This window comes from Pezoporus occidentalis, unplaced genomic scaffold (assembly GCF_034315485.1).
Source record: "Pezoporus occidentalis ecotype Australia unplaced genomic scaffold, CSIRO_AGI_Poc_V1 ctg223, whole genome shotgun sequence".
Lineage (NCBI taxonomy): Eukaryota > Metazoa > Chordata > Aves > Psittaciformes > Psittacidae > Pezoporus > Pezoporus occidentalis.
The window spans coordinates 2,240,250-2,255,455 of NW_026914106.1; the positions used below are offsets into that span (position 1 = coordinate 2,240,250).

Sequence of the window (15,206 nt, forward strand, 5' to 3'; positions counted from 1 at the left end):
TCCTGATTCGGCCCTCTCTGAACAGGTAAAGGTCCAGCCCCAGCTTCCTGGGACCAAACCCCCAGCTCTGTGTGCTTTCACTTAGGCTCATTAAGTACTTCCAGCCACACCTTGATGAAGTCAACCCTTAACCATGCACTCTCAGAGCAGATAGGTTTCATTTATTTATTTGACCAGTTTTCTAGTGAAACCTGAACACGCGGTGCTTTGGGGTTTGGTTAAATGTGAGTGGAAGAAAACTCCTCCTGTTTGAGAAACCCGGCAGGTGATGAAGGGGATTGGCTTTAACCTGCTAGAAGGGAGGTTGAGATGAGCTCTTAGGCCAGGTTGGAAGGGCTTGGAGCAACCTGCTCTAGTGGAAGGTGTGCAGGGGTTGAACACACGCATCAAGAACACTTGTGCAGAAGCCACCTTTCCTCTGAGGCTCTCCCAAACACCAGAGAGAGGTGGGGATGTTTTCTAGGCATGTTTTTAGGGCAGACAAGGGGGGAGTCGCTGCAGGCAGAGCTGAGCCGTGACTCATCGCACATCTCAAACTTGGAATCCGGATTTCCCAGAGCAGTTTCCTGCTTTAAGCAGCAAAGCTGAATGGTGTCACCGAGTTTCTCCTCACCGCCTTTTCGTCTCGGGGATGCTGTGCAGCACTGTGATGCTCCTGGGAGGGGGGGGGAATGGATGGGAACACCTTCCCAAGGCCCAGGAGAGCGGGACCCTGGGTGTAGTTGTCAGCAGGGGCTCTCGGTGATTGGAGGGCTCCCTGCTAGCGGCTGCTCCTCTCGCCTTGCGAGGAGCCAGCGGGGTGCGATCCGCTCGCATCCAGAGCCCATCAGGGCAGGGTGAAGGGTGCGGAGGTCCCCGCAGCACCCCTACCCCGGTGCGCGCCTGCCGAGGGGGGGGTCCCGGGGCCGAGCCCCGGCCCGCCCCGCGGCTCAGCGGGCGGAGCCGCTCCGCCCCTCCCGTCCCCTCCTTTCCCCTCCCGCCGCTCCCGGCCCGGCCCGGCCCGGGCAGCCGGTGCCCAGCGCGGGCGGCTCGGAGCGCAGCCCCGCGGGCAGCCCGGCGGCACCATGCCGCTCGCACAGCTCGCCGAGCCCTGGCCCGACATGGAGGTGGTGCATCTGGACACGGAGGTGAGCGGGCACCGGCCCTGACCGACCGCGGGGGCTCCGCAGAACAAAGGAGCGCCCGGTCCGGTCCCCCCATTCCCTTCCCGGCGCGGTACCCGCGGGTGGAAGCGGATGGGCGGCTCGGTGGTGGTGGTGGGGGGGATGCAGGCGGCCGGGGCTGTGCGGGGCCGGGCTTGCTCCGGCCGGCGTGGGGCTGGGGCGGGCGCGCTGCCCGGCCCCGCTGTGCCATAGCTCGGGGAGCGCAAGCAGCGTGCTCCTGCATCTCCAACCAGCCGCAGAGGGAAGCGCTCCCCGCTGAAGGCCCAAGGAATGGATGTCTCCGGTTTGGGGTCTTTCTTTCTCCCTCAGGGTTCCTCGGGATCCGCTTTCCCAGCCCCAGCTGCTCCCTCAGGCCTGCGTTTCAAACTCCGGTCACTGTCCTGTGTCACTTCGCTGGATGTGCTCCCTTCCTTCTTGCTTTGCTCTTTTCCTTCCTTGCCCCCCGCCCCCCGGCAGCCAGATGTGCAGGACAGCGCACTGCATCTGTCCACATCTGCAGGCGTGCATCACAGCCATTTCAGAATGAAGGGACAGCTCGTAGCAGTTTGCAGCCATCGCAGAGCAGCCGCTGAGGCACTGTGCTCTGGCGCTCTGTAGTTAAACATCACCTCATCCAGCCGGGAACTAGCAGCAATCCTGGAGAAACCGGGACGGGGGGGGGCACATCCTGGTGCTTTCCCATCTTTTGTCTGGATTCGGTGCTGTCACGCTCCTTTATCTTGCCTGGGGATGTCTTGATCAGTCAGATTTGCTCGTTCCCATTTAAATTTGCCTCTTGAGAGATCTGTGCTTTGACTGGAAGCAGCATTTCACCACTGCTGCTGTGACAGCTTCTCCTAGAGCCCCCCATGTGCGTGGGGTGCTGTGGGCTCAGAGCATCTGCTCTGAAGCATTGCTCGAGTCGTGAGGGTGGGTTTGTGCTGGAAGGTGGGAGAGGAGCCGAGGTCCTGCGGTGATAACTGCGTTGCCTGGAAGCACTTGGTGCGCCTCAAGCCGGGCTGCCGGCTGGTGCTGGGGGACAGGGCTTTGCTTTGTGGTTTCTGAGTGGGAAGATAGCCTGAAAAGCCAAAAAATGCAACTCGAGTCATAACGGGAGCAAAGCGATGCCAGCGCCCAGGGCGGTGAATGCCGCGGGTGAAATTTCAGTTACTCCTTAATCCCAGGTCTCCCAGGTGCCAGGCAGGCGCTGCGTCAGCATCACGGGATCTCTCCCAAGCGGAAGAGGCCCAGGAGGGTTCTGGTGCATTCACAGCCTGAGTCAGCTGCGAAGATCATGGCTGGTTTCCCCATTGCATTGGTAGCTGGTGCGTTGGTTGTAAACGGAGGGTGGGGGGCCTGCCTCTGGCTTCTGAGCTGCCCCCATCTCACCTTGGCCATGGCTCTAGGGCAGGGTCAGGAGCTGCTCATAGGTGGTGGTTCTGCAGATGGGACACTGGCGGTTTACCGGTGCTAAGGTGTGGAAGTGCAGGTGCCTGATTCCAGTGAGGAAAACTAACAGAGATGTTCTTCACCTCTAACCCTGGCTGCCATCGCCTGGGCCAGGGGTTAGGGGATGCCTGAGGTCCAGCAGAATATCTGCAAACAGCAGAGAGGGACTAAGGCCTGGGGGGAGTTTTGCGCCTTGAGGCCCAAGGTAGGGGCCTAAGGATGAAGTTTTCCCCACTGCTGGGCAAGGTGGCACCACTGAGAAACCCGGGAGACGTTTCGGGAACGTTGGTTACGTAAATTGCCCTGGGATCGCTGCCATCCAGGTTAGAAACCGGCTCCCTCCAACCTTTGCTTTCTGAGTCACAGAGCAGAGGTGCTGTCACCATGCTGGTGGATGGAGGCATCAGCCCTATTGTTATGGGATTTGGTGTTTTTCCCACTGCATTCCAGCAGTGTTGGCTGTTTGCTGCTGGAGATGGGTCATGACTGGTGCCCCTTGTCCCAGCCCACCAGAGCTTAGCCTGGAGCTGGGGAAGCAGATGGGAGAGGGTGGCAGTGGGAGCCTGAATGGATCCCTTGCAGGAGACAAGTCCCTCAGTGCTGGGGACTGAGCTAACATCGTGATACTGCTCCTTGTTCTTCTCCTCCTGTTCTCTCTGCTGCTCGTATTACTCAGAATATTGCTTATGTAGTAGAAAAACCTGGCTGGGGCAGAGTACAGGCGATGGAGGCTGGAGCTGAATGATTCCATCACCATAGCGATGGATGCTGTCATCGGGACCTTGCTTTACTTTGAAACTCTTGTCTTATTACACAAGCATCCAGCAACACAACTGACGTGGGATTACGCCAAACCCAACCACTTCAAGCTAATTATTTTTGCCAGTGTAAGTGTCTCATCCTTTATTGAGCAGGAGCTGTTCGTGAATAACTTATCTGTTTCAAGCATCTTAGCTGAACAATGCAGAAAACAATGATCAAAAGATAGGGGAGGAAGCTGAGAAACTGTTGTCTCTGATACGCCTCGTGCGTAGACTCCTTGGTCTGTTTGGGCTACGTGAGTTCTTTTGGAGGTCCCTGACAGGCAGCAAGATCCACAAATTCCACTTAATAATACTAATAAAATGCCTTGTTCTTGTGTCAAACTACCTGATGCTCTGGGGTGAAGGGTTTCTTCCCTGTTCCTTCCTGCTTGAATGCTTCATGGTTCATCAAAGTTGGGGGAAAGAGCATCCCTGAGTACCTGGTACCCTCGTTGTGTTGTATATGGGCATCTCCGAATTGACTAGTCAAAACCTAGAGGTCTGGAAATAGCAGCAGGCTGCTCTTCTAAGCAGAGCTGTCGCTAATCCAGGATGACTTGTGCTGGTGGTGCTAACTATAGAGCACAGCCCTCGATGGCAGCAGGAGTGGGCACCACCTCACATGGTCCTGCCGGGGTGCCACTCGTCCCTGTTTCACATCAGAGCAGCACTCGCCTGTCCTGTGAACTGCTCCCTGTGCTGCGGATTATGCGGAATTAAAGGGATTTAAAATGCAAGATGTCCTAAGATAAACATCTCCCAAGTTCAGCCACGCTGGCAGTTGCGTAACCAAGTGCACTTGTTTTCCAGGGTACTTCTCTGCCTGCTATTCAGACAACTTATTAGAGCAGCACATGTGCACAAGGGCTTTTGCATTCCCTCTCAGGCAGTTCTAGCTGTCCGTGGCCAAGAGGTGCCCCTGCTGCCAGGCTGCTGCTCCATGTGCCCATCAGATTAGCTCTGCCATCCCCGTTTCCACTCGCCCTGGAGCAGGACTGGCTGCAGGGACAGGCTGCTGGCCCCCAGGAAGGTTTGTGTCACTGCCTTCTTGGTAGCCCAAGCCCTGCTCTACCACCATCTGCATCAGCTCCCTATTGCCCTGGGCAGGAGGGAAGGGGCTGTGCCTCCCTCTTGCAGCAGGCATTGCTTGGTCACTGCCCATGGGAGAGCTTCAGGGTTGCTCTCAGAGTTCAGGAGGCTCCTTTCCAACCCGAGAACAATGTGCTGTAAGAGGGCATCTGGCACAGAGGCAAACACACGTGTGCTCGCTAGCGTGCTGTGTGTGGTATGCAGGGGGAGTGCAGAAAGCAAGCATTTTAAAGAGGCAAACGGCAACCCAAGGAACCCACAAGCTCTTTCAGCTCTACTCACAACACGGTGAACGGCTGGAGTTCATCTCGGGAGGTGATGAGTGTGTAACTGTGAGTGTGTTTCCATCCTGGACACTTACAAATGGCTCTTGAATTCCATATGAGGGAATAAGGACTGGTTTTGCTCTGGGGTAGAAGGAAGCTCTTGGCTCTGAATACTGTGATTCTCTCCTTATACATCTGCCTTATGTCAGCTTGAGAAAGTGACTGTTTCATCCAGAGCTCCATCCCTCTAAGAGCATGGACTTAAATGCCCAAGAAACCTCCTTGGCATGGGCGCTGTTCTCTTTCTTTCCCCATCCCTTCCATCCCCAGGTAGGATGGATTTCTGTCAACAGCAGCCTGTAGGGCAAGTGTTCCTCAGGGTAGGGAGCTGATGAAATGCAGCACTCAAAAGGTCTGGAGGAGGCACCCCATGTCTCCTACCTTACCCTTGAAGCTGAAGGGTCGGACAGACCCTTGCTAATCTTCGCAGAGGAATAAAAGAGCTGCGCCATGCATCAGCTCACCCCTCTCCTGACACGTGCCTTGTGGATCTGCTCTCCAGACCACGAGCCAGGCACTGCTTCCCTCTGTCCACCACTGAAATTCTACTTCTTAAGCTGTTTTGGACACAAGCAGCCCTCCCGGAGCGATGGTTTGGATTAGCAGCGAGTGATGGATTGGTGATCAGTAGCAGCCGAGCCAGTAAACACGAGCGTGCTTCCAAGTGTGGTTATCTTGAGCGCAGCGTTTGCCCCCTCTTTGTGCAGGCTCTGCATAAACACGGAGCCTTACTTCACTTCTCTGCTATTCTTTGTCCTAACGGCCCCAAGAGCTCCGGGTAAACACGAGGGCAATGTTCCTCTGGAAGGACTTGGCTTGTGCGGTGGTGCCGTTGCTTTCTTCAGCCACTGAAGCTGAGCTGAAGTTGGCACTGAGGTGAGTTATGGAGCTCAGGGTGAACCCATAGGAAGGTGGATTTTGCAGGCCCAGCAGCAGAGGCTGTCGCATCAGAAGACAAGCAAGAGGCAGGTTGTCTTCTCCCCATCAGGTGTGGTGGTACTCTGCGTTGTGGTAGCCCTGGCAGGTGGCTGAGGTGGGAGTGGAGATACCTGAATATGAAGATACATGGAGGCTCTGGACTATTGTCTGTGGATTTGAAGTAGCTGAGAGCTAAGCTTGTGCTTCAGTTTCATTCGTTTGCATTGCACCTTTTCTGGTTGTGAGCAGGCAGCCAAGCAGGGATGGCTTCCTATGGGAAGGAGAGGAGGGTGAACCTGGAAGCACCCAGGGAATGCTGCAGAAAGCGAGTGCAGCGTTAGAAGGAGGTTTCCTCAGCAGCCCCAGAGCTCTCTCTAGGTCAACAATTGCAAGGTTTATCTGGTATTAGCAGGGGGAGGAAGGTAGTGTTAAGGCAGAGGTCAGGTTGATGTCCCCTTGCTTCTCCAGGGAAGGAGCTGGCTTGGTTTCTGTTAGACTCCTGAAAGGCCTCAAACGCAGTCATTGAAAGAATCTGAGAGGCTGACATACGATTGCGTTGCAGCTCTTCTCCTGGACTATAACTTCTGAAGAGGGGTGAATAAACCTGCTTTGTTCTTTCAAAGGAAGAGAGGAATTCCTTGAGTTTTGGAGCCTGAGACTGTCGCACAAACAGATGTCAAAGCAAAATCTTCTTGCCCTTGTTTTTCTCCAGAGTCTGCAGAAAACCTTTTGTACGTGCTTACCCTGCTCTGAGTATCTGTCTCATTAAATCCCACCCATTTCTGCTCCTGCTGGCTCCTCCAGGCACGGGGCTGTGCTCAACCTGATGTGTCTGCATGTCTTCAGCGCTTGGTGTGAGCGGCTGATGCTGCTCTGAGCGGTCCAGGTCACCTGTGGTGACTTTGTGCACAGCTCCAGCAGCAGGAGCTGGGGTTTCAGGCCAGAGGTGGCCTGGAGCCAAGCAGGAGGTGCAGCTTTCCTGCTGACAGGGTACTAAAGGTACTAAGGAACTGCTAAACGTTCCTGCTATCACCAACGTCATGGCACAGTGGCTGTTAACTGCACTCCAGCACTGCTTTCCCATCCTCGCCTCATCTCCCCTTCTTGCTTCTTCCAGGAGTCCCAGGGAATCAGTGGAGGGGGTAGCCCCAGCGTGGCTGCAGGAGGGATGGGATGGCACGAGGGATGGGCTATGTCTGCAGAGCAGTTTCTGCAGCATGTACTGCTTAGGATGGGATTCCTACATCTACTCCCCAGGGGTCCACAGCTGAGGAGTGCAGGGATGCTTGTCGCCCCACGGGTGATGGTTGCTGTATAAGCAGCCCTGATTTCATTCGGGGGGAAATCAGGGCTTAATAAGTGTGGGGCTTCCTTGGCAAACAGCATCTCCTGTGTCTATGAGGAGTGTCCAAGTTGTCCCATGTCTGAAAGTGGCGTCCTCCCATTCCTCGTCCTGCGTGAAGGGCTCTCAGAGCCAGCAGCCTCTGTAAGGGGGGGTGTAAGGAGCAGTCCTATGCCTGGCACGTGCTAATGGCAAGTTCTCTTCTTTTGCAGAATGGGCAGGCTGCTCCTGAAGAAGGTGGGAATGTTCCATCCAAGGTAAAAGCGCTCTGGGGTTGTGTTTTCAAGTCATCCCTGGGAGCTGCGTTAATTACAGCTATTTTTAAATCCTCTGAACTGCTGCTTTGTAGCCTGGATGAGTGCATGTGGGAGAGGAAGGGACTGGAGAAGGGGAAGAGAAAAGATAAAGCCTCTTCCTTTCTCTCCCTTTCATCGTCCGAGTACCTGGGAAGTTTCACAAAGGGCTCCCTCAGTCCAGGACACAGGCGATGGACTGGAGGCTGCAGCAGAGGGTTGGAAGTGAGAATCCCTGGGGTGTTTCCATGTGGTCTTTACACCTTTCTCTGCCAAATGGGATGAGAAATACAAGAGTATTGGGTGGCTTTGGCACAGCTGCCCTTGCTGAGCGCCTGCTGTCTCTTTATTCTCTTGCTCTGGTGGGCCTGGGAGAAGCTCTGCTTCCTTGAAGTTGCCCTCTGCATCCCTGTTAACATCAGCTGGGAATGGCAGAGGGAACTGAGCTGCTCTCCTCCGTGTTTTGGGCAAGGGTCTTCATCTGCTTGGCCTTCTTCAGACACCTAAAGCTCTTCCTGCTCCACGCAGGAAGATGCTGAAGGGCTTTAATTGCTCTGATGTGAGCCCTCTCTGAGTATGAGGCAGTGTTACTGGTGTGGGTATTTCCTAATTGTGCCCACACACACTGTGCAGGGCAGAAGGGCCATTGCAGTACCTCGACATCAGAAGCCTTTCAGGACCTCCTTTTCTGCTATGTGCATGCTGTAACCATCAAGAAGGACACAACGTGCTTGGTTCGGCTGCGGAGACCACGCATGGGTTGTGCCTTCCCCTCAGGGAATGCCCTGTACCACTTTCTCTCTCTGAATCACCCTCGATGCTAAAGGCCATGGGGCTGATTGTGTTGGTTTTCCAGTTATATTTTTAGGAAAATTGAAACCTAGAAACCAATTGTCCGCATTTGAGACAGGTTTTAGCAGAGACTTCTGTTGGAATCACCAGCATTGCCACTGCACCTCACCTGCCTGTCCCGCCTTCCTGTCCCACTTTTCCAGTGGCTGGCAGAGAATCTCTGACATGGGTTCTATGAACTGAGGTCAATGAAACTGTGCACGTCCCTCCCATGAGGTTGGTGGGTTTATGGCTCTTCACTGTGCCTGCATCTCTGGCACAGGGAAATAAATGCATCTGTTCTGGTTGGATTCCAGCTGGGTTTCTGAGACTTGAGGCTTTGGCTCTTCCATCCTCAAACACTTGGCTAAGCTGCTCCCCATAGACCCACTGAAGGATGTTGCTTTAAAAGGATTTGCAGAGGTTTTCTTCTTTGAAAGGCACCGCTGGGAAACCCCTGTCTGATCCCACCCGGAGATGCAGCCCCACGGAAAGATCATGTGATAGAGGCCAAAAAGCACTTGGGGTTCTTTTGGCTGCTCTGTGCCTGTCCCTCTGCGGTGCATGGATGTGAAGTCCCCGGTGCAGCTGCGGGGAGCTGGAGCAGAGCAGCAGGAAGCTGTCCAGCATCCTGCAGCATGCAGGTGTCCGGCTCTGCCCTTCTCCAAGGCCCGGTGGCCAAACTGCCTGCGAGCACTGCCTGCCAATCCCATTTTCGGTAACGTCTGAACACAGGGATCCCTCTGCACGCTCCTGAAATAACCTCCGTTGTGTTTCCAAGTTTGTACAAGGTACGTTTGCTGCCAGCACGGCCAAATGAAATCCTTCCTATAAACACATACCTTCAACGGGAGGGCTGCTCTGAACCAGCTGTGATGCTGCAGATGGGGGAAGCAAGTGGAGCTGCGTCTTTCTCTGGTCACTTGGTGGGTAGATGCCAGCAGCAGCTCCTGGCACTGGCTCTGCCTGCAAGGACTAAGGAAGGACAAGAGTCAGGAAACATCTGAGCTTGGCTCTTCTCAAGTTGAAGGTTGCTCAGGATCCCTCCCATCCCTTCTGTGTGGGGAGAGCTGGAAGGGGAAGAGGCACCTTTATCCTCGGTCTGTACTTGCTATCCCTTTGCAGCTAATTCTGTGATCCCTTCTAATAATAGCCTGAAGCAACGACAGTGGCGATTACTCAACACCCACACGGAAGTGCTGTTCCTGTCCCTCTGAGGAGGATGCTGCCGCAAATACAATCGTTATTTGCCTGGGCAGTAACCAAAGGCACTTTGCAAAGGAGGAAATCCAAGAGTTCCTCAAAAGAGTTGGGAACTTCGCAGCTGATAGCGTTCGACTGCTGCAGTCTGATGCCTCCATCGTCATCCCACCTGCTCTCATTGCACATGAGGGTCTTTGGGCATGACATGGGCGCTGCGGAGGCAGGAGGGGATGTTTTGGGCCAGGCTGGCTGTGATCTGGTACTTTCTGGCTGCTTTTGTCGCTCCAGCTGAGCTTCGTGCCCATTACAGCAGGGGCATTTCACAACCTCTTGTGGATTCCCACCTTTCAAGAGCAATTGTGGAGCACAAGTCCCTGCAAGCATCGTACCTCGGCGTGTTTATCTGAGTATCCTGGAAATGCCTGCAAGATCCTACAGGTTGGGATGCATCCCTTTGCACGGTCTGCAGTCAGGGCCACCCCAAGAGCATTCCAGCTCTGTGGCCATAAGGAATTCCAGACAAATCCCTCTTCTGTCAGCAAGCACAGCCCTAGATTGCTCATGCCCGAATTCTTGCTTATCTGGATGTTCTCAGTGTGTCCCTACTGTAAAAGCTTTCAATCTGTCAGGCAATCCTGGCCCCATCCCTAAAAGCAGACAGCTATTGCAGTGCTGCCCTGAGCAGGACCTTTGGCAAAGATTGGCACAAGGATGGGGTTTGGGGGTTCTTATCTCTTTGGTGGTGGTGCTTTACCTGTTAAAATTTGATGTTGGCTTTAGGAGAGCAGCAGCAGAGGTGGTGCGAGGTTTCAGTGCAACATCCGTGGGCTGCTGAACAGAAGAGCTGCTCTTTCAACGTTTGCACTGGTGGTAGAGGAGCAGGACCGCTGCCCTGGCATCCTCTACGGAGCGGAGAGCTCAAGGTCTGCTTTCTGCCTGCTCCGTTTCCTTTGGCATAGCCTGGGCTGCCACTGAGAGAAGCATCTCTGAGACAGCCTTGGCTGAACCTCAGCTGCATCTCTGCACAGGTCAGGAACAAAGCAGGAGGTCTCTTGCTGTGCTCTCCAAAGCTGCTCTGCCCCAGGGGCCAATCAGCAGTGCTGTGCATCGGTCCCTAGGTACTGAACCTTGTTCTCCTCCATGTTCTTTAGGTTTTAATTGTCAGGTAGGCTGAAGATTGGGCATTGTTCAGCAACAGAGGGCTTGAAGTCAGTGGAAAGAACGGAACCTCTCATAATTGGGGTTTTAGAGCCTGCTCTGCAGCCAGCTTGGCTGAGGAGTGAGCTGGTGCTCCCTGAAGGTGCCAAGTGTGAGGAATTCTGCATACAAGCACAACACCCAATTAGTGAAATCACTTCATAATGAAGAGCACAGGAGGGGATTTGCAGTGCTGAGTGTGCCCACTCTCTCTCTGGAGGTAGCTGAGGCTGTGAGTGCTGATCAGCTTGTTCTTGGGTGAGAATAGTGTGCAATGGGGAGGTGAATAAGTAACCTCTTCCAGCTCTGCCTTGCACCATAAAAGAGACCTTTGAGACCGGAGCAAGGCTTTGCTCTGCTGCACGTACCAGGTGTGAGCTGCCCCACCTGCTGAAGGCAGGAAACCATAGTGGGAATGCAGTAAAGGGGAAGATGCGGCTCCTTCCCAGCTCTGCTGATTTATCCTTGTGTCCTGACCAGGTAACGCTTGCAGAAAGCCCCCCCCCCCGCAGTATCTTCACCAAGGGAAGGTATAGGCAGGAACCCTGGACATGGATATTTCTGGCTAGAGAAGTACTGTTAACATCAGTGTGTGTTGGTCTGGGTGAAACACCCCTCTGTAACGCCCTAGTGATGACAAAGCACAGCTGCAGTCACAGCTCTGGCCTGTAATTCTTTGGGATGAGTTGGAGGAAACAGGGCTGTAGCCACGTACCTGTGACAGCTCCGTGCCTGTCCTCTGAGTGGTTCAACAGCAGTTGGCTGCTGTTAGAAATAAGGCTGATTCTTGGCCTTGCTGCACTCCTCCTGTGAGGAGCCCAGCTCTTCACTGCCACTGCAAACTGGATGTACCTGGAGCAGCTTTCCTGCAGGCTGGACTTCACTGCTGGGGAGGAATCCTGCTCTCAGCCCTAGTCAGGAACCGGGAATTCTTCAGGATGTAAGAGACAAGGCTCCATCGTGGCGTAGTGCATTAGGGCTTGCTCATAGCTCTGCTGTCCAGCAGCGCATCCCTCTCCTTCACACAGACCTTGCTGCAGAACATCCATTGACGGTTGCCCTGTCTTCTCTGGAGCTGCATCACCAAGCATGCGACCCCAGCGGAGGGCAAGACACAAGACACGTCCAGTGCTGTGATCCTCATCAGTGCTGGCCACCCCCAGTCACAGCCTCTTAACACGAGGGGGTTTAAACCAAACAAGTGAAGTTCTGTGCTTTGAACCGTGTTTGTGCAGCTGCTGCTCCCTTCTCCAGGAACTGGAAAGCTGGAGAATGTGGGAAGAAGCAGGTACCCTCCTCTGCCCACTGCCCCTCTTCAGTGGCTTCCAGCCAAGAGTGCTCCGGCCAGTCTGGCCCTGGATAACCTGGGATAACCTGGTGGGAGCAGAACACCTCAAGCATGGTCTGGTGCTGCCTGGAAATGCACCTTCCCCTCTGCACCGCAGGGTCTGGGCTGCAGCTCTTGCCCCTCTTAGTGCTCCGCTTTGCCAGCCTGGCAGCTCTGAAGCCCTTGGTTTGAGCTGGCTGCTCCGTGGTGTCAGCTGGAGCAATGGAGTGGGTCTGGTTTTGAAGGGAAGCCTGACAGCTCCCTGGCTCCTTCCTGCCGGAGCCCGTGCTCCTCACCCTTGGCAAGGCCAGGCTGTGGTTAACAGCGAGCTGCTGAGCTCTTCAAACAATAACAGATAAATGCCTGTTTGAGGAGCAGGGGCTCTGAGGAGCTGCAGGCTCTGATGAATAATGGAAGAGGGGTCAGTTTACAGGACTACACGTGAGGAATGCAGCCCTCTGCAGAGCTGCTGCTCCAGCAGCCCTCACCCATCAAAACGCTCCGGTTTCTTCCATTTCTATCTCCCTCGTGGCTGCATAGAAATTGCCTCGAGCTCTGTCTCCAGAAAGCCTCTGCTATTGAAGAGCAGAAAAAATAAACCTTTTACTGTGTGCTGCACTGGAGGAAACCCGAGTCATCCCTCTCCCCATCATCCCTCTCCCCATCAGAGCTAAAGGAGTCCCTGAGCCCGCAGGAAAGCAAGGGATCCTCCTGCCAGCCTTGGCCAGGCTTTCCTGGCTGCCTGTGCTGGGGAGGCAGAGGGCATGGGATTGCTGGGGTCAAGTTCTTTGTGGACCCCAGAGGAACCAAGGCTTCTCCCTGACTGAAAGGTGGATGGAGACTGGCTGCTGGGGCTGCGCTGGAGGCAGCTCCCTCTGTGCCCAGGACAGCAGCAGAGCGCTGGGCCAAAGAGGACCCCAAAGAGCTCAACCTTGGCTTTTGAAGGGGTCAGAGTGGGTTTCAGTGTCTGGCGCTGTGCATCCCCTTGGCTGGGGTCACTGGGGGGGGGTTCCTGGCTCTGGGCCTGGCTGAGATGCTGAGCTCGACTCTCCCTGCACGCGCAGACAGCCTCAGCTCCCGCAGCTTTACAAGACTCAGCCTTAGCTGGAAGCCAAAGCCCGGTTTTAACAGGAGCAATAAATTCCTTCCAGAGCTTCCACTGGGCTGGGGTCTGTCCCAGGACAGTCCCAGCTATTAAATGCTCCTGCCCTTAGGAACAGCCACTGGCTGCGTGCCTGAGGCTGCCCCCGCAGCAGGGAGCAGAGGCATTGCCTCCCAAGGGCTGATCTCATTGCAACGTGCTCCGAGGCAGAAAGGGTTTCCCAACTGCAGCGTGAAATCCAGCTCCTTCCCTTGCCAGTCCTGGAGCGCACAGCTGGGAAACGTCACCCCTTTGGTTATGGAAAACGAGGGAATTTATCCCTCGTTTGTACTTGAAACCTCAGGCTTGGCACCGCTGCTGGTGTGGCTCCGGGAATAGCCGGCGGGCTGTGAGCACAGTCTTGCTGTGCTCCTGGAAGCACTCCGAGCTGCGGGCATTGATTTCCTTGCCAGCAGAGGTGTGTTTAAGCGGACGGCTCGAGCTGGGGTGGGTATAGATCGGGAACGTGCTGTGTCCGCTTACAGAGAAGGGAGGCGATGGCTCTGCACCGTCACCAGGGCGGGCGGCAGCGGTGGCCGTCGGGGTCACTCCTTTTGTGTAGCAGCACTGGGGTCTTCAGGACAGAGCAGGGGGGAAAGAGCTCCTTACAACAGCATTTATGGTATCTTAGGGGGACAGGACAAAACGTGGCATTCCCAGCGCTCAGGGGGATCGTGATTCCCGTACGGTGATGTTTGAGAAGGGGCTGGATGGTGATCTTCCCATTACAGTCCCATCCCTGCCACACAGGGGATGTGCCCATGGCAGAACTGAGCTGTAGAGGGGCTTATTCCAAGCATTAATGAAGGCACTCATCCTGTGCACTGGCACTGGGGCGCTGGTAGCACACAGCTCATCCTGTGCACTGGCACTGGGGTGCTGGTAGCACACAGCTCATCCTGTGCACTGGCACTGGGGTGCTGGTAGCACATGGCTCAGGGTGTGGGTTGGAGGTGGGGGTTTTTCCCTCTTAACACTGCTACAGTTCAGAACCACCATAAAAATGGGATGATCGCTTTTATTTCCGTGGATCTCGCCCTTGTGTCTATCCCAGAGGATTGGGAGAGCTGGGTTCTCCCAGCGTGCACGTACCAGAGCCTGGTAGGCACCAAGCAAAGGCTTTTCCAAAGTCCTGAGACCACTTTTCGTGTGTCTTGCAACCAGAACAGCAGCAGCAGCACGGGTGCTGTGGGAGGAGTATGGAATTCCTGCATTCCTGCAATAGGGAACACTTTCCACATCCCACGATAACTCCAGGGGCCACAGCAAGTTCTTGTTGGGAGACCAGCGCTGTATTTTGTGATTCAGTTAAGAGCTTTTCTCTTCTGTACTGGAAGGAGCAAAACTGCATCGTGCCCAGAGGAAGGACGGTGCTTTAATGCTGGGCCCTAAGAGTAATCTTCCCTTAGGAAGGAGGAGCCTGGGATGGGGTTCTCCCAGTTTTACCACCATCCAAGCATGAGTTGAGCGTGAACCTTTCCTCCTTGCTGGGAAATGTGTGTGGGGCTGGCTGTAATGTGCGTGTGGAGAACTATACAAGCTGCATAACTCATTAGTTCCTTATCTCCTGGTAGTTAAAGGAGTTTTCCTCTCTGGCATCTCATTTCACTGGGTGCAAAGTCCTCCACGGCAGGCTGCAGTGGCACCTGAGAGCTATTGGAAAGTCCCCGTGGGGTTTGGGAGCATCTTTTGCCTGTGCTTGTATTCTGAGCCCAGACTGCTCATCATCAGCTGATCCTGGCCAGCTGTGGCCTGAAAAGGGAGGAGAGATTCAATTGAATGGGATTGTTTAAAAAGAAACCTTCAGGATCTGGTGCCAGGTTGTCCCCGGAGAGAGCCAGGAGCAGGGAAGAGACCAGGGGGTGCCTGTGCCTGAGCCCGAGCCCCTCAGCTCTCTCCATCCCAAAAGGGACCCGAGCCCTCTGGCATAAAGCAGGTATTTGGGTGCTCCTGGGGAAATGAGTCAGTTACCGAGCAGCTCAAGAAGGGTGTTGGGAAGCAGGACTTGGCTTGCTGTGAGAGCTGTGCTGTGTGAGCCCCCCTTCTGCCTTCTTCAAAGGCCCCAGGCTTTGCTTTGGGAAACATTTCATCCCTTCATCCCTCCATCCCCCTGCTCTAGAGCTGCTGAATCTTCCCCCTGAGGCG

General features: G+C 54.9%; 1 protein-coding gene across 4 annotated transcripts in view; it reads left to right on the forward strand.

The window, feature by feature from the left end:
- Window positions 1–983: 983 nt before the first annotated feature.
- Window positions 984–15,206, forward strand: part of RPS6KA1 (ribosomal protein S6 kinase A1) — a 37,251-nt gene continuing 23,028 nt past the window's right edge. For 2 of the 4 annotated variants that reach the window (XM_062620816.1, XM_062620819.1), the window contains exons 1-2: window positions 984–1,127; window positions 7,282–7,326. In XM_062620816.1, coding sequence (XP_062476800.1) covers window positions 1,065–1,127; window positions 7,282–7,326 — 108 coding nt within the window. In that variant the 5' untranslated portion in view covers window positions 984–1,064. The remainder of the gene's footprint in view (window positions 1,128–7,281; window positions 7,327–15,206) is intronic. The other 2 variants (XM_062620818.1, XM_062620821.1) reach the window with 1 other exon arrangement.